This window comes from Erithacus rubecula (genome assembly GCF_903797595.1).
Source record: "Erithacus rubecula genome assembly, chromosome: 1".
Taxonomy (NCBI): Eukaryota; Metazoa; Chordata; class Aves; order Passeriformes; family Muscicapidae; genus Erithacus; species Erithacus rubecula.
This window is the reverse complement of record NC_136658.1, coordinates 36,321,580-36,343,886: the sequence shown is the minus strand read 5'-3', so window position 1 is coordinate 36,343,886 and position 22,307 is coordinate 36,321,580. Positions and strand designations below refer to the sequence as shown.

Genomic DNA, 22,307 nt, shown 5'->3' with positions numbered 1-22,307 from the left:
TTTTCTGTAATGGCCCAGTTTAGCTAAAATGCCTCCTTGCTTGTGGAATGCCAAATCCTATATCTAGTAGAAAATAACAGGACTTAAAGAATAAGTAGTATTTTTGAACCAATCTGTTGCAGATAGATGACAGCATTAGAACAGATACAGTGGGTCAGATTGAAACTCAGACTCCAGTCTCTGACAGTGGATATCTTCCAAGGGAAGATATTGAAGAAAGGAGACACAAAATGGAACAGTTTGTTATGCACTCCCACAGCACTATCTCCCAGGCTCCAAGTATTTGCTATTTGAAAACTTCTTGAGTGGGGTGAATCTTCCATATTTAATAAACTTTCTTGTATTTCTCTTCCATGAACATGAACACTTCACTTTTAAACACACACTGGCTTTTTGTCCATAGCATCTTACAGCAAGGATTTCCACAGCTTAGTTGCATATTGTGGGAAAGGCTAAGTACCTCTGCTTGAGCCTTCACCTGCTGGTTGGTTCATAATCTTTTTATGGGAGGTGCCAAAAGTATGCTATGCATGGACTGTGACAGCAAGGAGGCAATCAATTAAAATTATTTTACATGCTTGTGACAGCAACATCAGCAGTTCAGAGTTACTGTTTCCAAGACTCAAGCTAAAAATCAGACTTCCCACTTATATATCCTGGTTCAATGGCCAATCAGGGGAGCAGGCAGAGTGCACCTCCTACTGAATTTTAAAAGAACAACTACAAGAAGAGTTAGCTGTACAGTGACATTGCAGAGTGAAAAGTAGTAGAAATGCCTGGGAAGCTGGATTGTGTGAACTAAAATCTCCTAGTTACAGGTTATAGAGGTTTTCACATTGAAAAGATCCTCAGCCTTTGCCCTTTTGAGCTAAATTCTGTGGTGGATTTCCACCACACTTGGCTTGTGAAGATTTTTCAGTGTTTGGTAGTCTGTAAATAGGAAGTGTTTGACATTAGTCATGAACATTGCTTGAATAACACCTCAGGCAGCAAAATACTTCATGTGGTCTGGAGACCAGTGCAGGAGACCTTGTTGCTTTTGATAGTCTATCCTGCAGGTAAGCTGAAGCTGGGAAGGAAACAGTTTTAGTGAGCTGGTGCAGAGGTCAGAGCCCTGCTTCCTCCCCTGCAGCTGTGGGGGACTGAGATGCTAATCAGAGGAGGATATTGTTATTATTTTTTCCATAGTGCAAGGGTAGGACTCCATACTTGCTGTGAGCAGATCTCTTTGTGTTCACTCCAAGCTGTCAAACTTCATCCTTTCAACTGGAAACTCAGCAGTGGCTGATGTAACATTTGTCTGGTTTCTCAAGTCTGTTGTGCAGCAGAACTTCATGTGCCTGAACTTAGGAACTGTTAACCAAGGACTTCTTCAAAACCACTGAGGCCAAGAACTTCTTTAAAGCTGACTTGTGGAAGAGCAGCAATTGTGCTAGCACCTGCAGTGTAGGCATAATCTCGAGTTTCACCTTGGTAAAAATCCAAATCCTAATGTTTTAGGGCACACTGTGCCTAAAATGTCTCTCTCTCTACTCTTTGTCATAATGAATGCAGCACCAGTAACAAAGAGGATAGATGAGCATGCAGCTTTGATGATGGTCCCTAGTTAAAAATTCACCCAGTGTGTTTTCATAGTAACATGCTGTTAAATGCATCATCTTTTCTATAAGCCCTTGGTGATGATGGTGTCTGCTAAAACACTGTAGCACTTGAGGATTTTCTAGCATGAATTGCAGTGGAGTCCTTTCAAGACTTTATTTTAAAAATTGTCTGAGAGTTGTGTAGTGTACTGCCCTTACATTAATTTAGTGTTTCAATCATTTAGCATCTTTTAAATACTTGGAAAAATCAAAACCAAACAACAGAAAACCACCACACCCTGGGCCACTTTCTTAACAGTAGGAGGATGCCATTATGTATTTACAATATGGATGAATACCATTCTATTTTGCTTGCTTACAAGGCATGTCTTTTTAGACAATACTTCTATTAAAAATTCGGTAGTGCATTCTTGGGAGACAGTTCTGCCAGAGATACATGATGGATTTGCATAACCCCAGGGGTCTTTCTCTCTTTTTGTTTTTTAATCTCCAGTTGGCAGTATGCCCATTAAATCAAATGTGTGTATGTTTATGAATTGAAGTATTTAACCATTCAATTACTGTATTGTAAAGAGGCTGTGCTCTCAGCCATTAATTCAGGTATTAATTCCAGCCTGTCAAAGCAGCTGCTCTTCTATCTGCACTTTCTAGCAAACATTTGTTGTACCTGCTGCATGGATCCAATGGGGAAGTTGATCTGGTCTCACCATGAGAGGATGGAGGCCACACGTGTGACCACAGTCACTGCCCCTGCCCACCCTGAGCCTGCAGCCTTCAGAGCACATGGGACCCTTCTGGCAGAGCAGCAGCAGCTTGGTGAGATGGGCTGTGCTCAGGCAGGACAAGGCAGCCCTGTGCATGGAGGCAGGGATTAAAGGATATGCTGTGCTGCCCCAGGAGCCTTCCTTAACACGCAGCACTCCTGTCCTGGCTGATGAGGAGGCAGATGAACTGAGTGCAGTTCTGCCAGCTTAATGGCTAAAGGCTATGTTCTCCAAAGCAGATAATACTGCTCTGTCTCAGTGTGTCAGATGTGGACTAAACCTGAAGGTGGAAGGGAGCCAAGGTACAGATTAAACAAGTCCCAGCTAAAACCACTGAAGTTTTCTCACTTTTGCTCTTAATATCTGGTGCTGTTGAAACATAGAAAATGTTCTTCTGCTGTGGTTGTAGAGTATTGAGTCATCTAGATATTCACTCACAAGATCTTCTGTCCTGAGGGCAGTTCTTGAGGAGCACACAAACTCCAGTGTTACTGCTGGGTGTGCAGGAAGGAAGGAGGTGAAGTTCTCCATGGATGGATGAGAGAAGCATTGTTTCTCCTTTTTTTCTGTTCACCCCACAATTTTGGTTTTGGTGGTTTTTGTTTGGTTTTTTTTGAAGGCTAAAGTAGACCAAAGACCATTTGTTGTCTGCTGGTGATATGTGTTTTGCTGGTCTTGAGGCCAATACCTGGTTAGCCATGAAGTCCTTTTAGCCTGTGGTGGAAATTCAGGCTTTTCCATGACATAGTTGTTCTCATCCTGAGTTAGATATCACCTTCCTTCTTTGTAATTTTAACCAGCAGGCAGCTGGCTAACTCTGATTTGGGTGCCTGTGTTTGGTCAGTTGAGTTTCATCCTTGATATCTGAGAACCATTGGGGAATGAATAAGAAGTCAGACTTTGAGGTTTGGCTTATATTAAATGGAAGTGATTCTCAAGCAACAAGGAAATAGAAAAAGTGGCTTTTTGTCTCTCATCCTTTTCAGGTGTTAATAATCAATGTTTAGTTTGACCTGGCGCCATTAGTTTAGCAAATTATCTTGTGAAGATCTTTCCATTTTTCTATTTAGGTGCCTCAGACTTACTTACACAGCTAGATATACTCTGAGCTTCAATTAATATTGTTACAGGTGTGTATTTAACTTGATACATTTAGATCTATTCTGACAAAAAAAAAAAAATTTGCAAATACTGTTCAGGTTTCTTAAACAAAGAAGTTTTCCAGCATACTTGTTACTCTGACATTTGACTTGCAGTCCTTGTCTGTCTGCTCCCAGTTGCAGTTGGAGGTAGGTTTTGGTTCACAGGAATGATCTCCAGGGCAAGGAAAGACATACAGCAGTAGGAGCAGTAAGGATGCAGATGTAGGTTTGCTTTATGGAAAAGGTGGCAGGCTTTTCTGCCAGTAACTTTGTGTTCACTGCTGAGCTTTTCTCCTGTGGGCTGAGTGTACCAGATATCTTTCAAAGAGCAAGGAACCATTGTGGGGCTTCTGCAGTCTGACCATCCATCTTGAGTTGGGTAGAAATTGCTGACCTTTGGTTTCTAATTAGTGTGGATTGTGTTCTTAATAGCTGGTGGAGGGATGGAAACTTGGGATAGGCTTCCTTTTATTGTGTGAAATCCAAAAGGGCTGTAACCTGTTACCAGAGCAAAAGCTCTCCATCAATTGTACTACATTGGCTCTCTTCCCAGCTTTTTGCACCACTTCATCAGCTGTGAGGCACAAAGATGCCAAATTCTTAATGTTAAAAGTTACTGGTTTAAGTATTTTGAAATACTCTTACATTTGGGGAAAAAAAAATAATAAAAAAAAAGATTTCCTGCTGTTTTACTTCCTCTGCTAATTTTCATCTTTATGGCTTAGTTTGCATTTTTGGAGCTGGACAGTTTGTTAAGAGGAAGAAACTGTTGCAAAATGACTTGAAATACCCCTAACAAATGACCGTAGGCTAGGACTTTAGCTTTGTGAACTCTCAACATTTTGACATTGTTTGTTCTGAACATTCCTTTTATTGCTCCTGGAGTTAAATCCTGGGTTTAATTATAGGAATGGGTCAGCTGTAAGGAGGAGTTCTGCACTGTCAGCAAATAAAGTGTTATGCATCATTCAAATCATTGCTCTTCACATTTTTGTATTTTGGCTTTTCTCTTTCTACAGAAATTGTTTTGAATAACAAGACACCAAGGTTTACCAAGTGTGTATCTAAGTTTTTGAAGATTGTAATGCAAACTTCATCTGAGATGAATTGTAGATATATTCTGAAGCTATAAAGCTCTCAATTTTATTACCTTAGATACCATAAACAGATTTTTTTTCCTTTAAAGAATGATACATCAATAAATTGTTGTAAATAAATGTCAAAATTTTACAGCTTTGCTGAATATATTTTTTTGTTCTTGTCAATCAGAGTCTCCCAGGAGAACTGACATGTGAAGACAGGTAAACTGTGACTATTGACTTTCCATTTTAGTCAACAAGACTATGCATAGTTGTAACTATTGCATTAATGCTCTGCAAATCTACAATGGTAATAAAGTTACCACCTAAAATGAATTGGATGCATCCTGAACTTCTGCCACATTTCTAAACTGCTCTTTCTCTGCCAAAGTTGGGTGGCTAAATTAAAATGCAACTTGGCATGCACAGAAATAAACTAAATCCCTCCTGCATCCTAAGGAAGAGTTTGAATAAAAGTGAATGCTGAGACACAACCAGTGTTCAGATAGCTTTTTTTAATGCTTTCTTCTGTTTTCAGTGAGGATGGAAGAAGCAGATGGTCCAGTATGACTGTATGACTGAAATTGTGTTACAATTTACTGAAAATCAGAGCGTTTGACTGTAATTAGAGGCAGTTGAGGCAGACCCTGTTCCAGGATGCAAGAACCAAAAGTGAAAATGTATTCAGTAACAGCAGTGGGAGTAGGAGAAACCGGTTTGTAGCTGCAGCAGCAGCAGCAGATGATGCTGCTTGGAATGTGAACTAAAACTCAAGGTATTTGTGTCTGTCAGCTGAAAAGCAAATGTATGTTCCATAACATAAGGTCTTTGAGATTGAACTGGTGTATTTTGAGTTTGAAGAACTGTACAATAAAGCTGAGACTGGGGAACAAAAACTATTTCTTTGGAAAGATTCAGCCCTAGATAGGGAATCCTAAACCCAGTTCTCCACTCCCACCCAGTGACAGACTCGACTCAGATTATTGCTGCAGATGAGAATGAGTATTTTAAAGAGACAGACCACTGAATTTAAATAACAAAGATGCTTACAAATGCTAGATGGTAGCAAAATTGCTTGTAGATTATAATTTAAGAAACAATGTAATAAATAATATGTTACTCAAAAAAAAAAAAAAAACCCAAAAGCATTTCTGCTTGTTTAGGAAAAAGAGTTTGTTCCTCAGGAGAAGCTAATTTTGGGATGTCCTTAGGATTTATATTTGATCTGGTGTTGATGATTGTCCTGATGTCTTGGCAGTGGTGGCAGGTGGTGTGAGGGTGGAGGCTCTGAGCCCCTTCATGAGTGTTTCCCAGATATTTGCACTGCTCTGGGAGTTTGCTGGGATACAAGTGGCAGCATTGTCGTGGCTCACAAAATTCCCTCTTGAATGTTTCTTCCCTGTGATTCCCCTCCCTCCTCCCCCCATCCCGTTGAAGCATGACCACCCTGATATCAAGTGCAGGATGAATTTGATTTTATGTGTGTAAGAAGCACCCGTGTAGCAGTGCAGCTGCTTGCTTCTTGCCCTGTTTTCTGAAAACCTGGATATTCAGAAATACTTCCTAAAGCAGCTGTTTGATCAGCCCCACCAGCCTGCACTTCCATTCTCAAACAAAGCAGCCTCCTTTTACAGCTAGCTAAAAATAGCCATTTCTTTAAAGCCTGAGGACATGGTGATTCATGTGGTGGTGAAGAGGAAGAAAGGTTATTTCTTTTGCTTTAGGCTTTGGGAGGAAAGCTGCTGTGCTGTCCCAGTGCCAGCTGGGCTCTCGCTTGCTCCCCTTGGCCTTCATGGCCACATCACAACCCCAGTGCTCTGCCATTCCTTGCTCTGCCACTGCAGCCTGGCAGCTATTTGAGGTGCAGGTGCCACATCCCAGTGCCCGTCTTGGCTCTGGAGGGAAGGGTGTGCAGTCACTGCCACAGCCAAAAATAGCCCTGTGTGATGGCAAGGTGTGGATTTGTGCCTGCAGGCTCGTGCAGAGCTCGCCCCAGGACGGGTATTTCATACAGTTCATAGCTGGGCAAAGGGAAATGCTCCCACTTTGTCACCTTCTGATTCCTGATGGAGCTCCTGACACCACTGCAAGAGCAGTTTAAGGATGGGAAGAAGTCCCAGGTAGAGCTTAGGTAGGCTTTTTCATGGATTCCTGCATCCTGGAGCTCTCCCATGCTCCACAGCGTTCTGCTGTCTGACACCACAGTGTGACAATGACACTGCTGCTAAACCTGCTCAGGGCTCGGGCTTGCAGCAGCCCCTCTCTCTGGAACATGTTCAGGCACATGTTTTTCTGCTGTGAACCCCTTCATCATCTCATTCCTTCTGAGAAAACAGCCCTCAAAAATGCACTAGTCTTAATGTAAATGGAAATTGTTCTTACTCCAGCAATGTGTTTCTGGAGGATCATGAAGCAGAAAATTGCTGGTAGATGTGCGTGCAGCATTTTAGTTGCTGAGCAACCTGTTTCTTGCTTCAGCCTCTTAGCAAAAGAATCCAGTTTCAAATAAGATATTTGGGACCCTGGCTGACTTAGTGATAGTTAGTGCAAGGACTACTCGGACAGGAAAAGAAAACGGCTTTCTCGGAAAACAAGAAGCTTTGCAAGAATTTTCACCATATATCTGTTGCTTTCTAATTCCCATATACCCTTTTTTATGTTTGGTTTCTTGGGTAGACCTTAAATCATTTCTCTAGATAAAGCATGCCCAGAAGCAGTGGTTCTTATCTACAGCTCAACAAAGCCAACATTATCTTTCTCAATGCTTGTAAACTCCACATGATTTTATTAATAGCATCCCAAAGAACTTGTGCAACCAGATGATGTTTGCTCCTTTTCTCCTCACAAGCTTGTTTTAACCAGTTGTAATAAAATAAAAGCTTTGGCAAGAAGGCAAAATAATCTTTCTTGTTGGTTTCTAATATTAATTAAAAAAAACCAAAACAGCTCCCTGTAAGTGTCTAGTGATAAGACTTGTGAACTTGAATGATCATGTTCAGGCTTTTGGGGTTTGTTCTTGTTTTGGTTGTTTGTCTTTTTCTTTTTTCCCAGGCTTGTTTTTTTTTGGTTTTTTGGTTTTTTTTTACAATTGCCACCACCCAAAAGGAGTTGGATTTTGTTCTTTTTGTAACAGATTTAACACACATTTTTCATGTCTGACTATCTCCTGCTCTTTCTGTTATCATTCACAGGAATTAACTGTTGATATTTGCTATATTCATCCACCCAAGTACCATTTCCTCCTTTCCTCAGCAGTAGCTTATCTGCAGGCTCAAAGGAGTAATAGCAGTCACACTGCATGGGAAAACAGGGGAATGGAGCCCAGATCCTGCTAGAAGCAGCAAAGGGATTTTTTTTGTCATGGTCTGGCCTCAAGGACCAGCTTTGCAGAGCCTGAAGGAGGTAGAGATCAGAGAGCAGGATGGGGAAGGTTCAGCTCTGGTTTAGACCTGTGCTCCAGTGAGAGCTGACAGTGTACAGGTATCTAAGGTGTGTCGCTCACACAAGCTGCTTCCTCCAGATTATTTAATGAAATAAAGGTTTTAAACTTTCATTTCCAGATAACCTTCATAAAACAAGGAAAGCACAAGCTTGGATCCAGTCTTGGAAAGCATTTCTTTTCTTTAATGTTGGCAGAAATGACTGGCTGCTGGCAAGATGTGTGTTTGAGGGCAGGAGATGTTTTCCTGTGCCTTAACTGTCTGAGGAAGGAGTTGCATGTGCAGATACCAGGACTCTTCACTGTTTCTTTATACTTTAGACTGAGTACTTTTTATACATGAGAAGTATTTTACAGGATTTCTGGGGCTGTGACAGTAGGCAGCATATGCAGGAAGTTGTCTTCTGGCTGCTGAGCTTCATGCAGTTGATCCAGCTTATTTCTGCATCTTTTAGCAGCTAATTGTTCCAAAGTCACAAATTCAATTGCCCTGCGAGAGTTTGCTTTGGAACATCTTCCCTGAATAATCGTTGCTGATTTTTGCATGTTATTTCTTAATCTAATTTAGAAAGGACAGGATGTTTTTAAGGATCAGGACAATAGTTACGCAGCTCCAGTGGCTTAATTTTCCTGTGTGGAAATCAGTGGCACATTCATTATGGGACTGGCACTGCTGTTTGTGCACACAGCAGTTAAGCTTAAAGCCCCCCTGGTAGAGGCATTTAAGAGTCATTTGTTATGGAAAACTTCAGACTTTTATGTTAGGGGCACAAAATACTTAGTATGCAAATCCAGTACTGCTGTTTATGGATAACATATTAAGAGCCACCAACACTGTGGTTGCAATTAGGGACTTAAGACAAGTGTGCAGCCAGCCAGATAGGTAGAAAGTAACCCTTAAAAGGAAAAGAAGAAAAGACAAGAAGCAACTGCTTTAAATTATTTCAAGGGAAAATCAGATTAGGCATTAGGAAAACCTTAACAGTCTGAGGAGTTAGTCACTGAAATAAACCACCCATGGAGAGGAAGGAACCTCCAGGAGAATTGGACTAACATTGGTCAGGAATCAGTTGGACAGTGTTGGTCCTGCCCTTGATGAGTGGGAGGAGCAGGCAGCCTCCCCAGGCCCTCTTCACTCCTCTGGCTGGCACCACAGTTTATCTTAGTCCAGTTTCTTATCCCTAATAAATCAAAAAATTCCTCTGGCTCTTGTTATGCTATCAGCTTGTTCTGTACTAAATATATCCTCCTGCCTTGTAGCTGGGGCTTGCACACCAGGGCTCCTGCTGCCTGCACTGTGCTCCAGGCTCAGCAGTGAGCAAGCTGGCCTTCTCATCAGGTTTCTAGAAAATGCATGTAACTGGGTCTTGCTGGTTTGCTTTTCATGCCAATATTGGGCACATAAAGTTCTCATGCTCTTCGCAACACTGAGGGTCTCATCAGATGCTGATGTTGAAAAAAACCAGCATCTTGCTTATAATTCCCTGAGTGTGTTTTTTTTTTTCCCCCTCTGTTTTCAAACTTCCACTTAATCCAGTAAAATGGCTAATTTTAGCATCATGCCAGATGTTTTGTTGCTATTGTCAAATGGTCTGTAAACCAACTGGGATTTCATTTTGGGGGTTTGTTTCTGCCTTACCCCTTCCCAAAATTGGTGCTGTTCCTTGCCAAAATGGATGCCATTCCTTCCTGCAAAGTACAGGGGACACAAAGCTGATCTAATGTGTTTGGTGCCATACATCCTCAGTGAACACCCAGGGGGCTTTAGAAGAGAATTGAATCCAGACCTTTAAGATGTCATCTTGTGAGGTGAATATGTATAAATTCCTGACAGTGTGACTGTTTTGCAGGAAAAGAGAGTACAAGTCTCCCCGCCGTTGACAAGAGGACCAAGTGCCTTTATTCCAGAGAATGAAGTAAGTTGGCATTAGCTGGACTGGGTGATAGTTTTGAAAATAATGGCACTGAAGGATGGTTCAATGGTTCTGCTTGCTCCATGGTACCTGGATGAGCTCCCTTAAAAACAAAAGCAGTGGTTTCTCTGTAGCAGGCTTCAGTGGGTAAGACCCACCCCATCCTTTTACACGAGTGGTACTGTTTGACATTTTTTCCATCACCAGCATTCCCAGAGACAGCCATGGGTGACAGCTCTGCTCTTCTCAGGTGGGTGTGAAAACACTATTTATAACACCAGACCTGAGGGGAGTCCTGTCCAGTATTGCAGCAATGTGATTATGTAGCTCTCAGAGCAGTGCCTGACCTTCAGTTTGAGACAACCTGCAAATATGACTTCACCCCTTAGACTGAAGCACTTGAGAGAATTTATGGTTGAAAGGTAGGAGTGGATTTCAGACTCCAGATGTCTACCATGACAAATGCTGACTAGTTTGTTAAACAAACAGCTACCTTTCTCCCTCCTTCCTTGTCATGAAATAGTGCAGTTAATAGAGAAGGTTTAGTGACAGAATAGTAACACACTGAAGTGATAATAACACTACTGGTATCAAAGCCTGCTTTATTGTTAGGATGGAAAGAATATGGGTAGAGAAATAACGACTTAAAGGTTCCTATTAACATGACACAAGGCCTTGAAAGCAGAATTTTAAAAAAATTATGTCTGTGGATGGAAATAAATCAGGAGAAAGAACATCACGGTATGAAGAGGATAGTAATAGAGATGGAGATTAAGCTTAGAAATAATCATATGGCATATTGCTGTGCCTAAGATAGCAACAGCAGAGTCCTACAGGATTATTTTTTTTATTCTGTCAGCAGAATTTCTTTCTATAGCTTGCACTGTTACAAGGAAAATTCCTGACAAGCTGGAGAAGATTAGAAACCTTACCAGAGACACAAAAAATATTATTTCCCCAAGAAACCACTAAATGAGACAAGAATCTCTTAAGTACACAGGAGATACACTTGCTGAAGAATAAGGGGGACTCCTAGGAGTGGAGAGAGGTATATACAGAGATAAAATGGTCTCTAATGTGTGAATAAAATTCTGATGGTCAAAAACATTATTAAGGACAACTGAAAAGGCATCAGTTTGGGTATAAAACACAGAAAAGCTGCCACAGTGAACATAACACATGTAGAAATTATGGAGCTGCCTAACTGTGTAGCTGCTTCTCCCCTTTTTTTCTGGGCCCACAAACTAAACCAAGGAAGTGCAGTAGTAAAATGAAAACGTAGTATGTTGTTTGTATTTCTTTGTATGCAGCATCTATATAAGATCTGATAGAAAAGTATTTGAGAGGTGGTCCACTCCTCAGCCAATCATAAAGAAAAAAACAATTTTAAATAGAATGTTTCAGCAAAAGCATTGTACTTCCTGGTTTTAGACACTTTCTAGCTTCATGCACAGCAAAACAGCTAAAATATGCTCTCATTTCATGGTGTTTGCAATAGTAAGCTGGCTGGTTTATTACTGCACAGTGTCAGAATAAATACTGGGTATTCTAGTCTTGTGCTTGTAACTTCAGTGGTGAACATGTTGGGAATGGCTATTCCTGGTGATAAACACTGAGTAATAGCACTCATACTGTGTCAGGGCTTGCAATGCAAGAACTACTTACTGTTCTGCTGTTTCATTTCATCTTGTGCCCAAGGTTTGGATTGGTTGGAATAATTAAAGAACAGCTTTTGTTTAAAGAAAGCATTAAATTCCTGTTCTAAATAATACCTGAATGTTATGGACAAATTAGCATTTGATCTCCTCTTCAATTATACAAGCATAGAAGGGGTAGATTGCCAGGCTGCTTCTGTAATTTGGTTACATAATCCAGTTCCTCTCCATTAATTTTGAAATTGATTTTAGGGATGAGCACTCACATAGTGTGTGTCTATACAGGTTGTCTTCCATATAGAATTTACTTTCCATTTAGCTCTTACTTACTTACAGCTCTCTGTACAGGTTTGATTACAGCACCTGCGACCACCTCTGTTTCAAGAAGATGAATAGAAAAATGTTTAGGGTTTTTTTGAAACATATAAAAAATAACAGAGGTGTAGTGTAAAATGCTCTTCAGTTCTCAGTATACAAGTAGGATCTGTGAGTGTCTATTTGCACTCATGCAGGCATGTTTGTTTGCAAATCCACATCCAGAACTCCATCATTGTCTTTAAGTCTGGACACAGATGAACCTTTCGTACTGCAGGGTGTTTCACCCCTGGGCTAAACCTGGAGAAGATCTGTCCCTCTGTTAATATTTCTCCATCTTATTTTCAAGGTTATGCAAGCAAACGGTTTGGATGAACGTACGAATCTTCTTGTGGAAGAATATTCTACGTCTGGTCGGCTGGACAACATCACGCAGGTGATGAGTATCCATACTCAGTACCTGGAGTCCTTCCTCCGCAGCCAGTTCTACATGCTGCGCATGGACGGGCCCCTTCCTCTGCCCTACAGGCACTACATTGCCATCATGGTACGTGCCAGCAGCCTGGGCGCCTTCTCCTGCACCTCTGACTGCTGCGTTTTAAAAAGGAAGGGAAAAGGAAAAATTCAGAAAGGAGAGATTAGGGTGGTGCTTTGACAGAGGCTGATTTTTTTGTTGTATGTTTCTATCACAATAAAACGTGCCTAGCCGAAAGGTTTTCAGTGACAAGGGAGAATTGGCAACCTGCATCATTCCCTGTTTCCCAGAGTGATGCACCTCTCACATGTCCACATCACTGTGTAGGATGAGATGCAGTGGACTCTAAGCCACAAGAAATTGCAGATGGACACTAGGGAAACTATTCTCTCTGTGAGGATTTGAGACATTGCAGCAGGAACCAAGAAAAGTTCTGGAATCCATAAAGGTGAAGATCTTGTCTGGACAAGGCTCCGAGCAACAAGTTCTAAGTCAGCCCTGTAAGCGGAGGGTTCTCTTCTAGTGATCACTTCCAACTTCAATTATGTTTTGCAGTCCAGAGTAATCAAGTGTATTTTTATTGGAGAGTCCTCCATGCTGTATAGCAGTGCATCGTAATGCATTTTCACGAGGCTTTTTGGAATGACACTGTACTTTTGTTTTGTGTTATTAACCTGTCTCCCACCCTCAGCAAAACCAGATCACACACTAATGGGCTGCACTGTTCACTCTGTGTTTAATTATTGCAGGCTGCTGCCAGACATCAGTGTTCCTACCTAATAAATATGCACGTTGATGAGTTTCTGAAGACTGGTGGGATTGCAGAGTGGCTGAATGGTTTAGAATACATTCCCCAAAGACTGAAAAACCTGAATGAAATAAATAAACTGCTTGCACACCGGCCCTGGCTGATCACGAAAGAGCACATCCAGGTACCTCTGCAGTCATGCCCTGCAAATACAGTCAATGTCTGGTGGAAAGAACTGCCAAGAACTGTGAAAGTGCCTGGTTAGGCTTCATCACCCTGAGTTAAAAATTTCAGGGAAGTACTAGTGCAACAAACAAGCTGAGTCTTCTGTGTGACAAAACCAGTAAGGTTTTCTTCTTAGGAATATCATTGGCTAAAATAGCCCAAAAGAAAAGAAGTAATATATTAGGTGTCTCTTTTTTTATCCAGTGAGAGTTTGTGTGCAAGGAGAATGTGGTATTATTGGAAGAAAGAATTGATCCCTTTTTGAAATGTATAGTGTTTTATAGAAAAGCTGGGGGCCAAAAGAAATTTTATATTTACACTTTTTTTATTCTCATTTCAGAAACTTGTCAAGACGGGGGAAAATAATTGGTCTCTTCCTGAACTGGTACATGCTGTTGTCCTGTTGGCACATTATCATGCCTTGGCAAGTTTTGTATTTGGTAGTGGCATTAATCCAGAGAGAGATCCGGATACATCTAATGGAGTCAGACTTATAGCAGTCAACAACTTCTGTGTCTGTGATCTTGCCAATGACAACAACATAGAAAATGCATCCCTCACAAGTAGCAACTTCGGGGTTAGTGTTGCAAGAAAATTCTTTTGCTTGCCTCTGTTTTGCATTAGAAAACTTTCTTCCATTCTTTCCTGTTTAAATTTTAGTTTGAAATTTTTTTTGTCTACTTTATGGGAATGCTTGAGTCTGGTAATTCTTACATACATTCTGGCAATTTCCAGTGTAATCTGTTGAAAACCACACTGTAACAGTGGATGGTAGTCAGAGCAATGTGATTTTGATAGTTAATCCCACCACCCATCAGGCAAGATTAAAACTTTGCTCTCAACAGAAAGCTTGAAGTCACAATTTCTTTAGACAGCATGGCATTGACTGGAGCATTGTTCCATCCATATTCCTAACACAGGGAGAGAAAAGAAAAATGGAAAAAATAGAAGTAGTAGTTGTGTTAATCATTATAATAATTTTTACTTCAAGGCCTACAATCATGGAACAGTTTGAAGCACTTCCATGTAGATGGGAAGAAATGTCTGAAATAAAATTACTTACTTCTTCATGCTGGTGTTCCAGTCTTGAATCAACAGAGAACTTTGGTTACTAGTTAATTAACTTGATTCATTTGATTACTGGTTAATTAACTGGACATTCTTTCCTGAAAGGTGCTCTAGCATGCTTTTGAAGAAATGCCCTTGAATTAATGCTGACAGGTGAATTAGCCTCATTGCCTTTGATGGAAGATCAGGATTATGAGCAGAGTTGCTAGATACAATTTTTACAATTAGCAGTAGAATGTAAGCATGTCATCACTCAGTTCAATCATTAATTATTAGTCTTAAATTTCTGGACACTAAAACATGCCAGCTCATGCCATGGAGGTGCCTTGCTCCCCATTTGTAGTGGACAGAGCTTGCTGCTGACTGTGCTTATTGCTAAGCAGTGAGGAGTCTGCTAGAAACAGCTGTAACTGTAAGCAAAAGAGCAGACTCAATAAGATGGAAAAGAAAAACCAAGTAATTTATCTTATGAAAAATCTGAATGATAGTATTTCTAGTAAAAAGAGGTCTTTTTTCCTCAGAAAAATAAGAAAAATGGCTATTTTGGTCACACATAATGAAAGAAAAGTACTGATTTGCCATCTCAGGTTGTGTTTCTGTAAGGCAGTGTTGCACTGCATCTCTTCAGAAGCATATTTTGCATTACCAGTGGACTGAATATAGTTACCTTACTATGAAAAGTTGTTTTATGAGAGATGTAGGGATCAGATGGATTTCCCTAACTATCTACGTTGTGCAATGAGTGACTTTGGTTTCCACACTCAAACACCACCTCTTCTCTGTTAATCTCACTGCAGTAAATTGCTGCAGCAGGCTACACTTCCCAGCTCCTGTCATCCTGCTGTCTGAAAGCTGTTTGTCTGTGCTGGCAAAATGTGGCAAAATGCATTCTGGCTTGAGGTTTTGTGTTTGCTGCTGCTGTCTGGTTTTGAGAACATTTGTTGTCAAGCATGAAATCTGAAGATGATACACGTTGTCTATCTTCTAATTTTGCAGAATGTCATGGTGTTTTTGCAGATTGCAGATTCTCTAAGTGAGCTGGAGGCCCTGATGGAAAGGATGAAGCGACTACAAGAAGATAAAGAGGATGAAGAAGCCTCTCAGGAAGAAATGGCAACTCGCTTTGAGAAGGAGAAGAAGGAGAGTCTGCTAGTAATTAGTGGAGGTATTTGTGCTTTTCCAGTTCAATTTTGTTTGTTCTTCTTAAGAAATAAATGTTTGAGGCTAGTTCAGTGGCTGAATTTTTTTCTGTCCATTTCTTTATTGTGGCTCTTCATGTAGGAGGAGTGTAGTAGGGTGGTCTTACCTTTTGCTTCATCACCTTAGGATTTCCTGATTGACAAATAACATCGTTCTTTCTGCTACTTGAAATTTAGCTTTTGTATATTAAAAAAAAGGCCTGTAGGTGTCCTTAAAAAGTAGGGTGTACATTTCACTTTCTTTATATGTCCTCTATCATCAAAATAATTAATTATAATTAACAAATCAGTAATAAATATTCAGTAATATTTCACAGGTGTAGGTTCTGTGGTGCTTAGAACTTCAATCACACTCATAAGTAGCTTTCAGATATGACATTTAGTTTAGTAATTAGATGATGAGACTCAACTACTTTACCATTTACTGCCCACCTGGAAAGGACATTTCCAACTTGCTGCTCTGAGTGTTCATACTGCTGTGCTGTTTCACTGCCTATCTTGTGATAGAGATTGATAGCATTTTTTTATTCTTAAATGGTTTTCCAAATTTTGAGCTGAAACCTTCTTTTCCCATATTCTTCATATGCTCTGGAGGCCTTCATCTCTAACAAACCACAGAATGAAGTCTGCTTCATGCAGACAGGATGGTGATTTTTTTCCCAAAGAAAGTGTTAGAAGAAAGAATATAATTAAGACAATCAGAATCTCTAGCTACTTCCTCATAGTAGAAGCTACTTGAAGATGTCTGCTTGTGTCTTTTTTAAAAGTCACCACTAAAATGCTTCACTTTTCATTGCACTGTTCTTAGTGAATTTAGATCTCTGTAGCTTCAAATGTGTCTGAAAGAATCAATGGGTGTGTGCAAACATCCCAAAAGGGAGGAAGAATGTACTGAGGATCAGCAGAGAGGTTGTTTTGTTGCTCTCTAGGAACATAGAAAAATCTCTGAAAGAAGATACATCCAGGAACAAGCTGGATTTTTTTTAAAAGGGACATTGTAAATTCTTGCTGTATTTTCCTTTGGTGAGGCAGTATCAGCAGTGCAGATAAATGGACACTCATTGCATTTTCATTATCAAATCAGGACTTCCATGAGTCTGTGCAATTTCAGGTATTTAGGGAAAAAAGGGATCATTCAAACAGGAGGGATTTTTGGATGGTCTTGCTGATAGTTTTGTTGATTTTTTTTCCCTCTTTACCATTTGCTGATTTCAGTTGAGGAGTCTGTGTGTGTTGGGCCTTTACCCTTTCATGAAATCCAGTCTTCATCAGGGCAGAGGGGTGTATGTGTACAGGTTTTTTATTCTTCACTGAGAATTTACTGTAGCAGATGTTGTCCAAGCTTCTTCCTACACAGTTATGTTTTGATTGTGTAATGAGGCAAAGAGGAGATAAAGCACTTCTGCAATTCTTAGATTAACTGACTTTTCAAGGTGCTAACAGTGGACATATGGCAACTGTTCTGTCAATGCATGTGGAAGTGAGCCATGATTTTAACATCAGGGTCAAATGCAGTCAGCTATGCAGTAGTCACCTTCTGCAGAGGCAGTTGCACAATCCAGCCACCTGTTTATTCAGGAGGGAAAGATTGATTCCTGATAGAGAGCCTGCGTGTGCTTAGTGATATGTTTTGGAGCTCTTTGAAGATGCTTAGTTACTACAGCTTCTGGCAGAATCTCACCCTGATGTACTGTAGAGCTCTTTGCTTTCATATAACCTCCAGCTGATATTTACCAGTGGAGTGTTGTGTTACTTTCTGGTGCTCATACTCCAGCTTACAGAACAGAGCCAGTGTGATTCCTGACACAAAGGCTGCTCTGTACAACAATCCTGCTGTCAAGGATCTGGATTTTTGTTTCTTATGCTAACACAGTGACTTTGCTAACAATGTTCATCTTCCTGACTTAAGATAACTAGCCTCCCTCAGATGTCAACAGAGAGAAAAGGAAACCTCCAGAATCAAGTGTAGCCCATCTCTTCTATTTTTGTGGAAGCACATTCAATGTCTGGTATAGGCTGACACTTAATGGGCTCAAGGAAAGCAGTGTATCCAATACAAGCAGATGAGAATTGAAATGTTTCTTTCCTTTGTACCACTTTTCTCCTTTGCATAACTTCTAAAATTGTCCTCTAGTCCTGTAGTAGAGTGGTAGTTGGAAGTCAGTGTTGACTCACGTTCCTGCCTAAAGCAAAGCATTTTGCTGTTTTTTTCCCAGCATTTGATGATGAAATAGTTTCTACAGATGTCTCCCGTTATGTTGAAGATCCTGGGTTTGGGTACAAAGACTTTGCAAGGCGAGGAGAAGACCATCTGCCAACATTCAGAGCTCAGGTACCCTCTCTTTAAAGCACACATTCACTCAAAGGATGTTTATATATCTCACTGCAGAGCATAAAGTGGTTATAATGGGCATGTTTGTTGCATGCTCCTTTCTTGTCATGGTTCATTAAATAACTCATAACCTTGCCTAAATCTCCCTGAGAGTCTTTCACTATTTGTCAATCTCTGGCAAGGCAGTACTTGGCTTTCCATCTTACTTCAATTGTTACCAATATTAATGTTTGAAAACTGTAAAGCATATCTGAAATAAAAGGTAAAGGTTGAAGAACAAGAATTTCTTTCCCATCCCTCCAAATATTGTAGAAAAAAAAATCCACTAAAGTAACTCTTTATTCCTGTCATTTTACCAAGTACTCTCTGTCCAGTGGCTATCAACACCTGGATACATGTAGGTCTGTGAGAGTGATTTGGGGAGTATTGTTCTCATATGTGTGCCAAATCTATGGACATGGAGTGCTGTGAAATAAAAGGAATTCCTAAATAAGATTACTGAAGTTTTTGCTGTATTTTAATACATTTTTCTCAGTGCTGTTGGAAGAACAGAATATACATTTTACCTGTACATTGTCTTATATATTGACATCTTTTGCCAGGATCAGAAGTGTTATGTATAACAGGAGGGATATTCCAGGTGGTTTCACTCTATCTTACAGAGCACATTTATAAGCAGCATAGAAGTAAATGGAAAGCAATAGAAGAAAACTTCAACCAAATCAGAGAACTTCAATTGAAATGACAGTGGGTACAGGAAAGCTCCATGGTCAGAAGATGTATCTGAGACTGTAAAATCAAGAATCCATGATCACTCTCAGGAAATGTACTTAGCTTTATAGCAGTCTCTGCTGAACTGGATAATTTATTCTGTGGTCTTTATATGAGCATGAAGTAGGTTATTACTGCCAAAAAGGATAAGGCATAGTCAGTGCCTATAAATCAAACAATCTGCCTAACTACTTTAGGAGCAGCAGGCTCCCTTGGAAAAAAGCTCCAAAGAAGTTGAAATTGGAACTGAAACATCACTGCTCTTAAATAAACAGGACAGCTTCTGGCTTACATTCAAAGGAGTCACCTTGATAATTTAACTTTATTATGTCCTGCTCTTAACAGTTGGATGTATATACCCATAGCCTCCCAAATTCTCTGCTATTAATGATGCTTAAATTGCAGTAGCATCCCAAACATCTGCAATAAGTCTAATTCTTACTATGATAAAACAAAACTACTTTAGTCTCTATGGTTTTTAATTTGTTAATAGAAAACAAAAGGTATTCTATATAGCATAATGTCTTTAGGCTTGTTTTGGGTGGGGAAGGTTTCACTGATAATAGGGATCAATTGCAGTTAGTCAACAGTGCTTTGCCCTCTCTGTGCTTTCTGGCTCTCAGAGGGTTTTGTGATGTCCTGGACACCTTTCCAGGGCTGTATGGATTTGGCATATTTCTCACAAGTCTTACAGTCTTTTGTACTGGCAGCCAGAAGCCAAATGTGATATTGTGTCATGTTTTAGATGTCATTGATGCCTCCATGGGACAATAGAGCACTGTTCTGCTCTTCCCTGCTGTCCTTCTCAGGGGGACAGGACAGTAGACATGCTTCAAGGTGCCCAGGTGAGGACCCTGGCCTGGCAGCACCTTTGGAAAACAGCCAGAAACAGGAAGGACATGGAGTGGATTCATGGAATGACAATAGTCAGAGTGGCAAAGCAGAAGATTCCCTAAGCCATTCAGGAGAAGCTTGGGGTTTTTTCTCCTGTAGGCTAATGCTATCCAGGGTTGGGGTGTCACAACATGGTATTTATTGCCAAGAATTCTGGGGGAATGGTGATGTGGATAAAGGATTCAAAATGCAAACCTTTGGAAGAGCATAAAGTCATAACTACCAGACAACAAAAACTGCTGAGTTGTAGAGAAGATGACATAGGGAATTCACTTCATTTGTGCTTTAATATGTTTTCTTCTCTTCCTGCAGGACTATACTTGGGAAAATCATGGCTTTTCCCTTGTAAACAGGCTTTATTCTGATATTGGGCACCTCCTGGATGAGAAGTTTCGGATGGTGTATAACCTAACATATAACACTATGGCAACACATGAAGATGTTGATACAACTACTCTAAGAAGAGCTTTATTTAACTATGTCCACTGTATGTATGGAATCAGGTATGGACAAAAATTCCCTGGCTAAAGAGTATATTTTAAAACTATGTAAACACAAAAAAATAAACCATGTGTAAAGTATCATTTTAGACTGGGAATTTAAAGTAGAGATGGTATCTCTGTCTGGAAGTTAGGGTGGTTTTGCTGGCATATCAGTATAATTTTTCCTTCCAGTGCAGAAAATGAGTCAGGATGGAAATTTTTACATAAATGTCTTCTCTGAAGCCAGCCTGTATCCTTCATTCAGGAAAGATAGCATCCCTAGGCAAGTTCACAGATAACACCAAGTTGGGCAGGAGTGTTGATTTGCTGGAAGGAGGTAGGAAGGAGCCTTACAGAGAGTTCTGGGTAGTGTGGAGCCATGAGCCAAGGCCAATTATGTGAGGTTCAGTGATGCCAAGTGCCCAGTCCTGCACCTGGGCCACAACAACCCCAGGCAGTGCTACAGGCTGGGGGCAGTGGCTGGAAAGCTGCTCAGTGAAAAAGGACCTGGGGGTGCTGGCAAGCAGCAGCTGAACATGATCCAGGGTGTCCAAGAAGGCCAGTGGCATCCTGGCCTGTGTCAGCAGTGTGTGGCAGCAGGAGCAGGGCAGGGATTGTCCCCCTGCCCTGGGCACTGCTGAGGCCACAGCTCCAATGCTGTGCTCAGCTCTGGCCCCTCACTGCCAGAAAGACACTGAGGGGCTGGAGCGTGTCCAGAGAAGGGACACGGAGCTGGGGAAGGGTCTGGAGCACAAGTGCTGTGAGGAGCAGCTGAGGGAGCTGGGGGTGTTCAGTCTTGAGGCTCAGGGGCACCTTCTCACTGTCTTCAACAACCTGAGAGGAGACTGCAGCCAGCTGGGGTCAGCCTCTTCTGCCAAGGTAACAAGTGACAGGATGAGAACAAATGGCTTCAAGTAACAGCAGGGGAGGTTTAGTTTGGATATTAGGGAAAAATTCTTTGCTGAAAGATTGGTAAAGCATTGGAATAGCCCACAGAAGTGGGAGAGCCCTGGATGGTCACCAAAGTTTTCATAAAATGGTGGACAAGGCACATGGTTTGATGGAGAACATGGTGGTGGTTTAGGGTTAACCATTGGATTTGATGATCTTAAAGGTCTTTTCCAACCTGAACAATTCTGTGATCCTACTAAGCCTTTCAGATCCTCTCGTAACACATGCTTTTTGGTCATGTATGATAAATGTTCCAGTTCCCAGGCTTAAGAACATAATACTGCAAAAGACAATGCTTTTAGAAACTCATGTCAAACAGAATGATTGCTTGTGTTACATAGGTATGATGACTATGATTATGGGGAAGTTAATCAGCTACTTGAACGCAGCCTGAAGGTTTACATAAAGACAGTGACCTGCTACCCAGAGAGAACTACCAAGCGCATGTACGACAGCTACTGGCGCCAGTTCAAGCACTCAGAGAAGGTACGTGTTCCAAAGCCAGAGGGGCTTCACAGACACCCCTGTGCTCTCTGAAAATTAAAATAGGGGACACCTAAAAACAGCAGCATCTGCCAAATGGACTGTTTTAAATCAGAGAAAAATGAATGAGAATCATTCCTTGAGTGTTAGATACCAGTTCGACCAAAATACTTCTTGGTGTGCTGGAAATACTTTTATTACTGTTGTTATTATGGTGGTGGTGGTGGTGGTTTTATTATTATTATATTATTATTATTATTGTTGTTGTTATTGTTATTATTATTTTTTGTCACTTCTCCATTAAATTGAATGGAAAACGATAAAAGAAAAGTGAATAAACTTGAGAATGCAGAAGTGGTCAACTATGCCAATACTTGGAATTTGGAGATCAAGGATACCTAAACTTTTTAATATATATATATACACACTTTATGGTGTTTTTCAGCAATAAAAATGTCAACATGCCTTCAGATATCACATTAAATGCTTCCTGAGCAGGGTTCAGTGCATGTGTGCCTGCTAGTCTATCTGGCATGGAAACTGTTCCTTATTCTGTGCTCCTATATAATGGTCACAAGTAGCTGTAAAGAAAACCAAATTTAATTTAGAAAGAACTAATGCCATTAGGATGCAAAAACAGTTTAAAGGTGGCTTCTCAGATGGAAGATTGCTTAAAGCAGCAGTGGAAGCTGGTTCCTTCAGTCCTGGGAGGTTTTCCATGTTGGTATTGCTACACAGCTATCTCTAGAGGAGCTGTAGTCCTGCAGCAGG

The 22,307-nt window shown here is 40.7% G+C and overlaps 1 protein-coding gene across 1 annotated transcript in view; it reads left to right on the top strand.

Annotated features, from left to right (window-relative positions):
- Positions 1-22,307, top strand: part of SESN3 (sestrin 3) — a 43,328-nt gene that overhangs the window by 12,780 nt on the left and 8,241 nt on the right. Inside the window, exons 2-9 of the mRNA XM_079319171.1 lie at positions 9,876-9,941; positions 12,258-12,455; positions 13,133-13,315; positions 13,697-13,933; positions 15,442-15,589; positions 17,840-17,955; positions 19,933-20,123; positions 21,395-21,539. Coding sequence (XP_079175297.1) covers positions 9,876-9,941; positions 12,258-12,455; positions 13,133-13,315; positions 13,697-13,933; positions 15,442-15,589; positions 17,840-17,955; positions 19,933-20,123; positions 21,395-21,539 — 1,284 coding nt within the window. The remainder of the gene's footprint in view (positions 1-9,875; positions 9,942-12,257; positions 12,456-13,132; positions 13,316-13,696; positions 13,934-15,441; positions 15,590-17,839; positions 17,956-19,932; positions 20,124-21,394; positions 21,540-22,307) is intronic.